The sequence below is a fragment of the Phocoena phocoena genome, chromosome 5 (assembly GCF_963924675.1).
Source record: "Phocoena phocoena chromosome 5, mPhoPho1.1, whole genome shotgun sequence".
Lineage (NCBI taxonomy): Eukaryota > Metazoa > Chordata > Mammalia > Artiodactyla > Phocoenidae > Phocoena > Phocoena phocoena.
The window spans coordinates 13354239-13369793 of record NC_089223.1 but is presented as its reverse complement, the minus strand read 5'-3'; the positions used below and the strand labels follow the sequence as shown (position 1 = coordinate 13369793).

Genomic DNA, 15555 nt, shown 5'->3' with positions numbered 1-15555 from the left:
ACACATAAGGCAAATGACACATTGAAAATCCAAAACCTTAAAACATTTGAGGGGTGATGGGGGACAAAATGAAGCCACATTAAATTTGTGTAAAATTATTCAGTGTGTTTTCCCTTCCCTTATGTCTGAAAAGCTTCTTTCAGTAGGAATGACTAAACTCCAAATATCACAAAAATGTTAATATAACTCTAGATTCACACTTGAACAGGGAAGAGGAATTGTTTTCTATAAAAGCGGTCCTTGAAAACGGTACCACGAATGCCTCTTTGTTATAGATCATTTTTAAACATAACGCTGAACTAATTATTTTGAAGATTAAACTCTTATTTCTACTTGTCTTCATACAGTGACCAAATGATCAGGTTTTAGTTTTAGGCTCTAACTGTAATCTGAATCAACAGGAAATATGAATGTTACAAGCATATACAGAGGGCATTATTTTTAGGCTGCTGCTTCAGTGAGCAACATTCCGTCCCTGTAAAATGCTGTACATCTGAACCGATCGCTAACATCTCTGGAAACTGGGGAATTCAAGCAGGGGATGCTTTAGAGTCATGTACTGTGATCTTAATCTGTATTACCCTAAGCACAACATTCCAAAATATACATCTAGAGAGACTAAAAGTAATGCTCTACAATAAAGAGGTAATAATTAAAGAATTGCTACTGACATGGAATATTTATAATCAGAAAAATAAATATTCAGGGAGCTCACCAGAAGATAAAGTGCCAGTTATGAAAGGATTAATGCTGGTGTATTAAATATGGCATTCCCCACTGTAAAATACAGAGGTTCTTCTGGGTTATAAGCAATACTTATTTCACAGGATTAACTGTTTTAGGAACAGACAGAAGAAGGCTTTGCCACAGAAGAGAAGGACAAAGCACAAAGACAAAATGTTAAGTTAGGAAGCGACGTTATCCTTTTAGGGATAAAATTTAGAGAAATGCAACATTATGCTCCATGAATAATATGCAGAAAGAGAAGTGTAATAAAAACGAAGTGCTTAATGTAAGATAACTTTACAAGAAATCCAGGTCAAATAAAATTCTTTGAAGGAAATACCCAAATGCCATTCCAATGCCACTGACTTATCAAATACTATCTTGGCATATAGTCTGTAAAGGCAAAACTAAATAACAACAACAACAACAAATCTCTACCACACCAAAACAAAACCACCAACTTACTTTATGTTGTGTAAAGCAAAGGACTGACACTAAGATAACGTGACAATGCACACAGCCGGCATGTCTTCTACAGGTGGTTTCAGCAGCAATGGGAAATAATGCACAATTCAGTTCCAGCTTTTAGAAAACAAACAACAAAAAACTTCCTGCCTCCCTACAGATGCAGGGTGAGGAGGTAGTTTGGGGTTGCTATTGGTGAACCATTTAGTTTGCCGCTTTGTGTCACCCTTCTCATTCTTTTATCCCCAGTTAATTATTATCTGCACGTTAAGTCTGCTAGACGATAATTAGCAGCTTTCAGGACAGATACCTTGAAAAGTTCTTAGGGAGGTTAAACAAATATTATAGCCTAAAACCCCCTTCTCTAACAAACATGCACACAATGGAAGTGAAGTCGCAAGCGACTGATGGGACAGGCAGGGCTTGGGGCTCAGTCTCAACTATAAAAGCACCCTTCCCCGAAGAAACTTAAATGATAACTCAATGTGATCATGGGCTTTTGTCCATTTTGGTAACAAAGAAAAAAAAAACAACTATCAAATGCCATAATCTCTTCTCTCAAATATCAGTAGGATCCACAATTTTACCACAATTGCTTCTCTGTCTTCCTGTGGTATCTACATAATTTTTTCCCTAAAATGAAAAAACCAAAGAAAGGCTGGTCTGAATAATTAATCACGTTCCTCTCTATACTATCAAACCTCTGTGAATTCCAAACTTCATGATTACATTTGGAAGTGGTTCATTTATTACTGAGAAAGAACTACCAAAAGAAAAAAAAATTAAATTTTTATCACATCCCCAAGCCAATCTTTTATTTTTCCAATGTAGAACTAAAGAAAAAAAATTATTCCGCAAAGAGAAATTTCAAACCTTCATCAGTCAGTAGTATAACTCTGAAACTGATCTAATTGATTCATTGTCCAAAAAGGGGGAATTAAAAAAATTTTTCTGATCTAAGCCTCTGATTTACCATAATTCCCAACAGCATTCTTTTCTCTTTATTCTCTTTAAAGACAGAGAAAACTTTCAGAGTCCAAAGTTATTCAACAAGCTCTTTACCTCAGCATGGGGAAGGGAAAAAAAATAGTTTGACTAATACAGGTGGTGAAACATACACAATGAGTAGAAATGGTCATATTTTAATAAAAGGCAAAAATTTAAAGTTTATAAGCTATATGGTAGCTTTTCTGGGGTGGAGGGGATCAGAGAAAAATATAACATCTCTTTTGGGCATGACACATTTTGATCAAAATCTCATTGGCCTTTCCTACTGGAATGATCAACTGTAAAGACAAAAAAAAAAGTATACGGTTTAAAAAACCCTGACACCTACTATTGATAAAATTCTGTTTTAGTGTTTTAAAGATAAACACTATTTTTTTTTAAAAAAACACCATGTTTCACTTATTAATTAAGTGTAAGGTATTTTTATTGCCTTTTATAGATTTACTCAAAGCTACCTAGTAAGGAAAGAAGGTATAATTATTTCAGCATAGAGGTTGAAGGTTTTTATTCTAAAATTTAATTCTTCACTGATTTATTCTAAGATGAATTTAATAGTCAACCAGGAAACTGGCTTTTATAAAAGTTATTTTATGGGCAGAAAATGCAGGAAAAAAAGTAATAATAAACGCCAAACTGTCTCTTTACTTTATGAAGCCAGATATTTCCTCATAGACTTGGTTTTCAAAGCTTGGAATTTATCCCTTCAGGGCCACTATTATTTTTCAAAACTCCATATAAATATTAAATCTAAAAATTAATCGGTGATTTAAATTCTCCTCTTTCTCTTCAAATTTCTTCTCTTCCCCTGCGCTGTTGACTTTCAAATATTCACGGAGTGAGCATGTTTCTTGCAAAGTGGCTTGTCCTTCTTGGAGAAAAAGGTCTGACCTTCCAAACTTTCACAACATACCTGAAAAAGAAGCATTATTTGAGAGAATATCATTATTTTATCAAGTACGCCTAACAAGGGGAAAATGATTTTTTTACCCAATGGATAACATGACAAAGCACTTTAGTTGGTTGTGTTAGACCCCCTAGCATTTCACGATTACTATTATATTCCATGGAATCTTTCAAAAGCAATGAAGAATGACTTTTTCCTGGAATGCATTCTAATTTATTTAAACTCACTGATCATTATTTTTCTCTGTTGGGAATGACTACTTGGCCCTAGTGAAAAAATTAACACATAAATACGTCACATTAAATATAATTTCTCTTCTCAGATTCTGGTCAATGTTTTAAATCTGTCTCTTGTTGTGGAGAAACAAAGCATTCAGAGAAACAAGCCAAAAAACCCAGCACAGTTGCTTTGCCACCCATTCCCAAGCCCCTAAATATACAGTCACAGAATACCTGAGTTATTTTTAATTCATTTCTTTGTTTCTTAAAATGAAAACCCTAGTCAACATCTGGCTGCTGGAAGTTATGTCGTCAGTTAACTATTCGCACTTATGTCTTATTTTTCCTACTGTCTTTGTTAATTTTAATGCTCCTGAGCAGATCTACCAGAGAATAGGAGGCAGCAAATCTGCTAACAGTTGTGGCTTTTTATAGATTTTGTGAAGTCTAAGAGATGGATGAGGTAAACAAGACAGAGTTCAATGGTAATGTTTGAGGAAATTATTTGACTTCAATTAACAAGCCTTTTCCCCCTCCTACAATGGGTATTAAAAACTATTAGAAATATTAAATATAATTAAAAAAAAACAAACATCTGAACAGAATACTTTATTAGATATTTACTTCTAAATTTAAAAAATATATATCTTAGGTTCACGTTAATCTCTGAATCAATACTCATCATTAAAAATAAAGCCCAAAATAATAAAATATCAAATGAAAGAGGTAAATATACTACTACAAGTTTATTATAGTCTCAAAAAGAAAAGAACATTCATAGACTATTACTAAGGAAGGAAATGGATCAACGTACAGTTTACTTCCAGTGTTAAGTCAGTAATAGATTTTTATAACAGTTTACTTCTATTTTAAGAAGTACCTATGTTTTCATAAATTACTAAAAGCACTCCAATAAAACATAGTTTAAAAAAAGTAAAAGGCTCTTATTTTAAGAAATATATAGCTTCTTCTTATAAACAAAAATGTATCAAAAATAGGATTTTCTCTAAAGGGGTAAACATCATAGTCTATTTGAAATTGCCAAACAATTTCAAAAAGTACCGAAAATTTTAATAAACAATTTTCAAAATCACTGTAAAAATATTTCTAGGTTTGAAGCACTGAAAGATATAAAAACTGTTATTTCAATTTAGTGCTTAGGCTAGAACCAGCCATACTGTGCTCCTTCAATTCGGAAACAAGAGTTTACTTACTGAGCATACAAAGCAAGTGTCGTGCCAGGTGTAGGCCAGAGCTTCCAGGAACATGTCACCAGCTTCTATGGGAAACTCACATCCATGGCATATAGTGCCAAAGAGGGCATAATAATCTGTATTGGGGCAGGGGTAGGGGTAGACACAATTTAAACATGACAAAGCTTTAGAATGATAGGTTTTAGAAAAAAGCAACAAAATGGGAATTAAATGAGATGATGAAGATAAAGCTACTAGTAACTGGAAAATTTTCAGATGGCATAAAATTTGGCTTGAGATACACGCGTAGTATATTTCAGGTTACCCCTGGTAAACGTTATATATGCAACTTAACATCCTCTATTATATTTTTCCATATAATACTCCTCAGTTCTGTCCAACTTCTTAAATGCCCAAATATGCATGAAGAAGAACATTGTTCTCTGATAAGTTATCAATAGCCATAATTGTTTCAATAAAATATAAGAGAACTTCCAGCAACTAGTAACAATAAGACTAGTGAACATAAATGAAGAAGAAATACCTGATATTAGCAAATTTCATAGCACATCTGACTTGGTAAGGAAGAAAAACAAGTCACAGGAAACCTCCATGAAGAAATGCTGTGACTGAGTTTCTGGCTGGACTGTATCACAACAATATTAGCCACTGTTTCTTTTGCTGTATTTTCTTTTCCATTTTATGACTTCATGCTGAAAATCCTTAGCCAGAGAACACCTCTTACTTGACACAGATTAGAGTCATAAAATATCAATATCTTCCTTCTGAAGAAAGTAGCTTTGACAAGATGCCTCTGTATTATCACTAAATTAGAGCTTCCTGGCAATTTTCTTTTCTTTTCTGCAGCTGCTCTTACTATGTGTGTTCACTCATGGTTCACTCTGTGACTTAGGACACTTCCAATCCCACCTGGGCTGGAGGAGAAAGTAGGCTACCACCCGCGGCGTGAGTCACCTTTCCAGCCATCCTCAATACTCCTCAGTGCCAGCTGTTCAACACACACCCACAGAGCCCCACTGTGCGCCAGGCGCTGTTCTAGGCACCGGTTGGGGGCACAGGGGAGAAGACAGACGGGGTTGTTCACCTCATGGGGCTTACAGTCTCATTGGGAGCAGGACGTCATCATTTATTATATTTTAAAAATAAATGATAATAAACAACTTCAGATTGTGACAAAGACCATAAGGGAAAGGAAAGAGTGATGTGAGAATAGTTGGGGGAGGTGTATAACACTACACTCTAGAGGAGGGTTAGGAAAGGCTTCCCTGAGGAGAAAACAGTTGTGCTGTGACTTGAAAAAAAGGGGGGCAGAAATCACCTCAGAAGAGCTGGGGAAGGACATTCCAGTCAGAAGAAATAGCGAGTACAAAAGCCCTGAGGCCGGAAGTATCCAGCAGGTTCAGAAACAACCAAGGGGCCAGGTATGGCTAGAATCCAGGGACAGAAAATCAGGTGGAGGAGATGAGGTTGGCAAAGCTGGACCTAGGGAGGAGTATAGTTTTTACTCTAGTGGAGCCATAGGGGTGTCAAGCACAAGCTGATTCACCTTCACACAAGTATTACCGTGGCTATCTGAGGGTGGGGGGAAGAAGATAAACCACTTTGGCTGGCAATTATAATGCCCAGGCAAAGAGTGAGGGTGAACTGGAGTTCGTGGGGACAGTGGAGGTGAGAGAAATGAATGAATTCCATATCCACTGGGGGTAGAACTGTTAGAATTTACTAATTAGATTGGGCAAAGAAGGGTCAAGTCATGTTGACCAGCCTCAAATTAGAAGCTGACTGCTTCTTTAACTTGACTACTATGGACTATTCCCTTTGTCCAGCGCCACCCTTTGAATTGCAAGGCAGCACAACAATAAAATCCCAGAGTGGCAATGCAGGGGTACTGAGTGGAGGCATAAAAAAGGAAAAATATTTTATTCTTTGAAACGTGTGTGGAGTAGTAATATCTAAGTAAGCATAATATCAATAAATAAGTGCTAAGAAAGCCCACTTATAGTCTTTGGGAAGGAAAAGGAAGTGTTCACAGTTTAGGTAATAGGACAAATGTCGTAGACTGGTCTTTAGAGCCTGTTTTAAAAAAAATAATCTTAACCAAGGGAGCAGTCCAAACCACAATTACCCTCCCATTCAGTGAAAGTAACAAAGGATTTCCAATTTGTTGTCAAAGCAGTGGTCTTCAAGAGCATGTCACTAGTATATTCAAAAGTTGAATATTTCTCATTTTTATAACCACTAAAAGTTCACTAGTGGAGCGTAAGGGGTGGCTTTAAGCTACACGATTTGGTAGGATTTATGTCCAGAAGTTATTCGGGATTCAAGAATAATAGTTTTCTAAATTGCTTACATGGTCATTTCTCTCAATGAAGCTGGGAATATGTTTTGACCAAGTCACATACAAATCTTACATATTTTTTTTGCTATGTATTTAAAGTAACATTAAGCGCTCCTAGAACATCCAGCAAAACTATTTTGCCCAATATTTCCTTTCGGCTTTATAGCACTATAAGGGACAATGTTTTGTCTTCATTCAAAACTTAAGAAACTCCTGGCTTTAGGATCTTACCGGTCTCACAGTAGGGCTCGCCGTCCTCCAAGTGAAAGACATTATTACGAATGGGTTTCCCACAGGCCACACACACAAAACAGGAAACATGCCAAGTTTGTTTCAAAGCATTGATGACTTCCTGTTATAGAAAGGAAATGGACGTAAAGAAAGGTGATGATTATTCTACTAGCTGTACCAATACAGTCCTTTTAGACTGACCCAAAGGAGACATACATGCTTTGTCTTTGCCTAAGCTTTTCATCTAATGAACTAGAGATATTTAAGGACAGACTCACAAATCATCTAAGCTGATGCATCATATAAAATATGCATTTTCACAAATACACATCTATAAACTTACTTAAAGAATGAGTAGTGTTATTTAAACATTATAAACGTGGTGAATCCAAGTAAGCATTTCATAAATGTTTGCTACCCTACATTCTGCTTTCCCTGAAAGGGTGTCAGGAAACATTAACTTGTAAAGATTTCACAGTATTATCTTGAAAATGTCATGGAGGAATGGCAAAACACTTAAAAACTAAAACAAGCCTATACTGTGTCACACGATGGAAGCAACAACTTAATCAGTGCAACCCAATCATGTTTAACACATGGTTAGGATCTTGGAAATCAGCTATGGCTGTACTAAGCACACATTCATATGAGTGTCTAAAATTTGAATCATAAAGCATGGATTCTAGTCAACAATAGTCCTATGGTTACATATACCAAGAATCAAAGACCTGGGCCAGATTTTAATTAGTAAAAGAAGTTCTGGGGAGTTGGATTTGCAAGGAATTGTTTCTTTGAATTGACAGAACTAGATGGAGTCATTAAAAATCATTTTTGGGGCTTCCCTGGTGGCACAGTGGTTGAGAGTCCGCCTGCCGATGCAGGGGACATGGGTTCGTGTCCCGGTCCGGGAAGATCCCACATGGGCCCATGAGCCATGGCCACTGAGCCTGCACGTCCAGAGCCTGTGCTCCGCAACGGGAGAGGCCACAGCAGTGAGAGGCCTGTGTACCGCAAAAAAAAAAAATTATTTTTGAAGAATAGTTAACATTATAGGAATTTACTCTTTCCACAACATTTATCACAAAAAGGAGGATGCTATACATAAAGTATGGTTACAATTTTGTAAACGAATTACTCATAAGGAGCAAACTGGAAGAAAACACATCCTAAGCTTAAGAGGAACTCTCTGGGACTGGTAAATATATAGATCATTTTAATTTTATTCTTTATATGTTTTGTATTTTCTAATTGTTGTAGAGTGAAATATTTTCTTTTCTAATAATAAATATTGTCAAAATAAAAGACAACAAAAAAAGAAGATGATATAGATAAGTTATCGGCCATAGAAAATGCCACATTTCACTACTGAAGGGCTATGGGAAGAAATGGAAGTTATTTATATCCAAAGAGATCACCATGAACATGTACAAGTGGACATTCAACCAAATCATTTCCCAAGGCCTCTAGTATCTACTCAACTCTCTATCCTTGAGACAGATTACTATCCCTTCTTTAACAGGTTATCAAACAACTAAAACACAGTCCAGAAAATCTGTCCCTTTAGTGAAGTTCTGGCCCATGTCTGAAGCAATGAGTTTAAGATTTCCATTTCCTAGAAACTCATTTGGTGCTAAGACTCTTACTTAACTTTATTAATCATTCTAGAACTCATGGAATACATTTATACACTAAAAGAGTATTAATGTATTCTACTTATTAATTATTTGTCATTCGAAAAGGTACAGCCTGAATCACTCTCCTCTTGTCCTCTTCATACATTGTACAAATTAAGAATATAGGAATATTCCAGTAGTATATTTATAATTTTAAAGTGTCTTCAAAGTTTTAGACCCATTTAAAGATGTATTCTAAAATTAAGGCTACTCGGTAATTCATACTAGCTTTTCTCTCAATTGGTATGAATTACAGTTTCATTATTGTATTTTCATATTGAGAATATTAGAACTCAGCAATGTAATTTCCAAATTTTGCATGAGTTTCATATGAGTCCAGGTACCTTGGCTGCTTCTAAAGTAAAATTTCAACTCCTGGTCACCCATAGGAAATGCCTTACCCTTACTTCACAACTGCAAATTGGGTATTCCAGAGTAGGAAATTCATTAATTCATCATTATTTATTATGTATCTGAATCCTAAATTACTCCCTTTTTGTTTAAAAAAAAAAAGGTGTGGCTTGATTATTTTTCTATCACGTGTATACCTCATAAAACTGAGGTTATATTTTTAAACATTATATGCATTCAAGAAAAATATATCATTTATAAGCCTCATGTTTTATATATTTCATGAGATCTGTGCCCTGAGCTTGAACCCTGACAGATGGGGAAGTGCTGCTCTTATAAAAGCGATGGAATTTAATTTAAAACAGTAAAGGTGTCAATTCTGAGAACTCAGATGTGTGTGGTCCTGTGCGACCTCTTCACTCCTGAGCAAACAGGGTCCTGCTGAGGTAGCACACCCACAGTAAATTATTTTTTCCCCACAGTGGCTAGACTTTCACCAGACAAGCCAGCACTTAGTAAGACAAAACCAAAGACAACTTAACCCCATGAGTCTGATAGACTTCTACAGAGGTCTATTTAGTTTTGTTTTGCAAAAATAAATAGTGATGAAAGCAGAGAGGGGATCAAGCAAGAAGAAAATAGAGAGCAAAAATGACAGAAGGGTTTCATATCAAAAAATTGTTCTGCTTGAAAACTCACTCGGAGTGAAAAGGTTTCCAATACTTACTCCAAGGATCTTCCTCTGGCATCGACCACATACAGGTGCAAAGAATCTCTCATAGCAGAGCTCACAATACAGGGCTCCCTGCTCCTCTACGAATCCAATGTAGGCCATCGTATTTTTGCAGTGAGCACAGTTAAATTCTTCTGGGTGCCAAGATTTCCCCAGTGCCACTAGGAATGGTCCCCTGCCAAAACAAAAGAGATCAAGTTGGCTTAGGAATAAAGGTTTCTAGTTAGCCTGAAGAGGACCTCTTGTACGCAATGTCCAAACAATTAAATACTTGCTCAACTGTCCTTCGCAGGGGTGCTGGAAATTTACATAGGAACTCTGCTCCTTGAAGTGAAAAGGACAGGAGAGAGGAATAAGCACTGAAGGGATTCCTTCAAGAAAGGCCATCTCTGCCCCCTGGTTTTCTGCATTCAAGGGATTTGGTAGTTAGGGTTTTTGAGCTGCAATGAGTGAGTGCATCATGATTACGACTGAGAATGAGAATATTAACTGTGACGGAAAATGAAGTAACCAGGAAAAATATATATGGGCTAGGCAGAAAGGAGAGCTTGAAATTTCCATAAAATAAAAAAAAGGAAAAAAATCTCAATTTGGTAATGTCAGCATCTTAAAAACAGTAACAATTATTACTGGAAAAAACATTCTAGTCAATTTCTCTTCCCCATACATTGTTTCTTATACTTATTTCTCAACTTTGTTAGACACACCAAATCCTCCCCCTCCAAAATGACTACAGAAATTATAAACTGGGTATTAGAGACGGTTTGAAGCTACTTAGAAAGGTTTTATTTAATTCAAACATGACTGATTTTTAATGTACATTTGTATCAAGGTAAGAAATGTTTGTAAAGTGATTTTTTTCCATTAAATACTATACAGCCATGAACTGATAAGATGGGTTTGGTTTGCTTGACAGGAATCCATTATGAAGATTTATCTAGTCATGAAGCCTGCGGAGATTAACCTTTCTAGCCTCTGCAACATACTTTTCAGTAGCTACATCACACTAATTTTTATTCATAGAGTGGCTTTACCTCCAAGGCACTTTTACAGTTATCTAATTTGTCCATGCAACATTCCTGTGAGACAGACCAGGACAGTTATTATGAACCCAGTTTAACAGATGGAGAAGCTGAGATACAGAATGTTCACAAGGTATGACATATATCATAAAATCACTGATTGAATGAAGGCCAGAAGCTGAATTTCCTGATTTCTATTACACTGCGCTAGTCAAATGATATTCTGTCTCTGATCACACTACCATCAATTATCATCACTGAGTAACCACAGGGTATCTAATTCTTAGTAAGCATAGGATATCTGACTTTTAGATAGATTATTAGTGGGAAAAGTCACAGTAACGAGCATCACAAAGTCGAAACATTTTTTAGCCTTTGACAACAACAGAAACCTTGATATTCAGTAACTATCTTCCATTGGGAAATTCTTTGCAAATACACTGTCATTTTTCTCAGAACCAGCACTTACCTGACTCTGCAAGAGTCAGGTAAGTAGAAAGGCCCTTGATGAATAATTAAAATGTGTTCTGTGGGAATAAGAGGGTATTTTTTACCTACTTTCTGTTAACTTGTTTCTTATTACTAATATGATACCATTTTGTATAAGCTAGTGCATGCAACTCTCTTAACATTTGAGAAAAGTAGTTTATTATTATTATTAAACTTTAGGGTACCATTCTTGTTACCACTAACAAGGAATGCCTTTGTTAACTAATTCCTGCCAGGAAAAAAAAAGGGCTACAGATCACTTATTCTGTAACCAAATATTTTGGTAGGCTGTCCCTCAACTTGTAACTGGTTTATAAACTACAGTCCTACTCAAGAGTTCATTTCATTTTCTCAGTATATACCTGGCAAGTAGTTTACTTTCAAAGATAAGCCAAAGAGTCACAATGCTCAAAGCCAGACAAAGTTTTAGGAGAGCACTTAGCTTTTCCACCAGGTAGGTATCTCGTTATGTAGGCCTGAAAAATCTGCCAGGCTAAATTTACTGTGTAAATTTAGAGTATGGTAGAACTTTAGGGTTTTATGCTATGATTTGCCTGGACATTAAAGCAGGTTCTAAACTATTTACGAGGGTGAATTTATCAGGGCACATCTTCAGCTCATCCACAAGGGTGGATAGCCCCTGAGGCCAGTATCCTTATTGACTCTTCAGTTTGCAAAAGAAGTCAATTCAATCTCAATTTCCACTTTCTGTTAAAGCAGAAGTGTCAGTATGCACTTGGAAGAAAGAGTTTTCCTCCTGAAACATGCCCATCAGTGCTACCAAATATTTAACAAACTTCATCTGAGAAAAAAAAAAGACATTTAAGAACAGCTGATTGCATTTTCTAGACTTTCTAAAATATGTGTTGAGATCAACTCAGAGAACCCTGTTCTGTGAATCGGAGCAGACTGGGCCTGCCCCGTCCCACAGGATAATTCCTTTAATGATGGGTGCTAAGTGTGACACCATCAGTCTGCACTGACACTTGTGAAAGGAAACAGCTCCATGAAACCCACCCCTGCTCTTTCTGGAAGTTCCGGTTGAGAGTGCTGTTCGTTAGATCACACATGGCTGTTTTTACATGGATTCCTTGGAGAAGTTCCTTTCAGGTTTTTGTAACAAGAACGGTTTTGCTTTTTCTGGGCAAGAGATTTTATTTTTTTATCTCACTGAACAGTAATTTGCAAAATTAATTTTATTTGTTTTGTCAGCTGCTAGAAGGCTTACAGCCAAATTCAGTCTAACCATAGGCAAGTATATATGTCATTACTGTCCAGACAAAATGACAAATTTTTCTCCAGGCTTCATTTTTAATAGTCCCATCCATGATTTTCATTCTTCTTTTGCTCCCTTTTGTAATTTAGAAGGTTTTCTTATATTTCATATATTCTTAAAAAGTCTTTTTGAAAGCTTTCTGGGATAGAGTCCACTATACATAAATAAATAAATAACCCACTGAAAGGGTATTTTGAGGTATTTACTTAAGTTTCTTTGTCACATTTGAATAGTGAACAATCTTAACGACAGTAAAGAAATTCTCTCTGCACCTTTAAAAAGTGATTTGAGGGCTTCCCTGGTGGCGCGGTGGTTGAGAGTCCGCCTGCCGATGCAGGGGACACGGGTTCGTGCCCCGGTCTGGGAGGATCCCACAAGCCGCGCAGCGGCTGGGCCCATGAGCCATGGCCGCTGAGTCTGCGCGTCCAGGGCCTGTGCTCCGCAGCAGGAGAGGCCACAACAGTGAGAGGCCCGTGTACCGCAAATAAAGCAAAAAAAAAAAAAAGTAAAAAAGTGAGTTGACAGTGACCTGTGCTCCTGCCAGCCTTCCTTTCTTACATAAACAGGCTCTGTGCAGATACTCCTCGGCTGAACTGAAAGAGCATCTTCCCCATCAATGCCACTGAAGTTATGTATAAACAATAAAATCTATATATAACAGAGTCCTGTCTTGTCTGTGTCAGCAGAGACTAAGTTAACAAATTCATTAACACAGGATGCACAGAATACGCTCTTCTTATCCCAGGTAGGATTGGGTTTCCGTCTGGGAACTGCAAGGCAGGCTTGTTTAACTGCACAGTGGAATGAAGCATTCAGCTCCCTCTCAGAGCCCTCTGCATCCATGAACCTCCCTGAATCCCTGCTGACGGACCAGTGAAGGAAGGGGAGACAGCTGAAGCACTGATTGGCTGAGAGAGCAGAGCTATGGCGTGGAACTTTTCACCCTGTTCATTTTCTGTGAGACTGATGCCAAAAAGAAAAATTATTAATAATGGAAGGAAAGGTAGGGAAGGATGCTAAGGGAATAATTCAGAGAAAAAGAACAGCTTAGTCAGAAAGGTGAAAAGAACTGCTAATTTCAACAGGCACAGCTAATAGGGATTTAGGTTGAAAATCAAACGCTTCTTTCTTTTTTTTTTTTTTTGACTACCACAATAGGTTTATTGAACATCCACCATTCTCATACAGATACAAAATTAAAGAAATAGAAAAAAAAACCTTTTCCTGCTGATGAGAACTCTTAGGATTTACTCCCTTAACTTTCAAAGGTAACATACAGCATACAGCCTTGTTGATTCAAACATAACAAGCATACAGCCTTGTTGATTCAAAGGCTTACTTCTTGCTTCCCTTTGTTATTTAATTCTTAACAGTAACCCTCACTGATAGAACTTAACTCTATAAATAGATGGAGAAAACATCAGAGAAGTTAGGCAACTTCTCTGAGATGATGTGGATCATGAACTGGAAAGCTAGAATCCTCCAGGGCCCAGCCACTGCAGGTTAAAATTTTTTATTTAACCAGAAGTTAAGTGCATCAAAAGAAGTTAAAAAGAAAGTTAAAAAAAATCAAAATAAGTTAATTAACGAAAGTTAAAAATAAAGCCACATAAAAAATAACTCACATGCTCAAAAATAAATACGGAATCTGATAGTTGGCTACAGGGGTCACTGAAGCAGAAGATGTGACATATCATACCAGATCCATATGCATATAAGTATTGAAATCACCAAAATGAATTCCCATTATTAAAGATTTTCCTGAGGCAGGATTAATTTTTGAACTTTACAACTATGACAATTTAGAGCCCTATAGCTATTTCATGACTTTTCCTCAGTGCCGTGATTCAGGACTCCTTACTATGGCTATAAGGGCAGTACATATATATTACTTATATTAGCAGGGTACTATGTACTGCTCATGACACTTACATTACTGCATTATGGTTATCTATTTCAGGTCTCCAGATGATAAAATACATGAAATCAGGGACTGCCTCTTAACATTTATATACTATGGTGCCAGTATGGCAACTTGCACTTGTTTTCTTTTTTTAATATATTTTTAAAAATTACTAAACAAAGTATTGCCGAAATAATACAATTTAGGCAAAACATCCATAATCTTTTCAAGATTCAAATAAACCAAAGAACTATAAACATTAGATGAAAATAAAATGATCTATGGAGTTTTAAGCTAAAAATATGTTCAATAAGAGACAATCAGTTCAGTACTAACATTCAGTGATCCAGGTTTCTGAGATTTTCCAAAAACAATGAACTTTTCTAAAATAAAAATAAAATAAAACATAAAATTTGCCTTAGTTTGCCTTTACTTAAAAATATTTTTGAAAATTTGAAACATTTAGAAAATAAATATAAAACAATATAAATTATAAACAAATAATGTAAATTACACTGTGGAAAACCAAACAACAATATAAATTATAAAATAATCTTAAACTTCTCAGGTTCTGCCAGGTTACAATATTCTATACTGAAAGTATCAAGCCTACAACTGCAGCTTGTTTTTAAAACAGGTGTCCAAGAGAATGTCACCTGACCTAACGCCTCCTTGCTTTGGTAAGTGATGCTGACACTGAGGCCAAGAACTAGAATTATGCTTTGACTAGCTCTCTGAACTGACCACAATCTATTCAAGCTGCTTTAGCATTTGAGCACCAAGCAAATGTGCTATGTTAATTACTGTTATAGGATCTTGACATGAGCTAATACCTGTTCCTGTTAACTTCTCCGGTAAATGAAGCTCTAATGCTTAACTGATAACAAGTGCAGAGATAATCCAGAGTAGTATAAAATTTAACAGATGAGGGGGCAGTAAGTGGTGGCCATTCATGTTTTTAACGTAATATTTATTTTACTTGGCAGAAGACTGTGCATTAAAAA

General features: G+C 36.3%; 1 protein-coding gene across 8 annotated transcripts in view; it reads right to left on the bottom strand.

Annotated features, from left to right (window-relative positions):
- Positions 1 to 2771: 2771 nt before the first annotated feature.
- The window catches only part of PDLIM5 (PDZ and LIM domain 5), a 214358-nt gene continuing 201574 nt past the window's right edge, over positions 2772 to 15555 (bottom strand). For 7 of the 8 annotated variants that reach the window (XM_065878297.1, XM_065878295.1, XM_065878300.1 and 4 more), the window contains 4 exons: positions 9856 to 10036; positions 7105 to 7225; positions 4536 to 4651; positions 3020 to 3109 (listed from right to left, as the gene is read on the bottom strand). In XM_065878297.1, the coding sequence (XP_065734369.1) occupies positions 3020 to 3109; positions 4536 to 4651; positions 7105 to 7225; positions 9856 to 10036 (508 nt within the window). Of the gene's footprint in view, positions 3110 to 4535; positions 4652 to 7104; positions 7226 to 9855; positions 10037 to 15555 lie in introns of all 8 variants that reach the window. The other variant, XM_065878302.1, reaches the window with a different exon arrangement.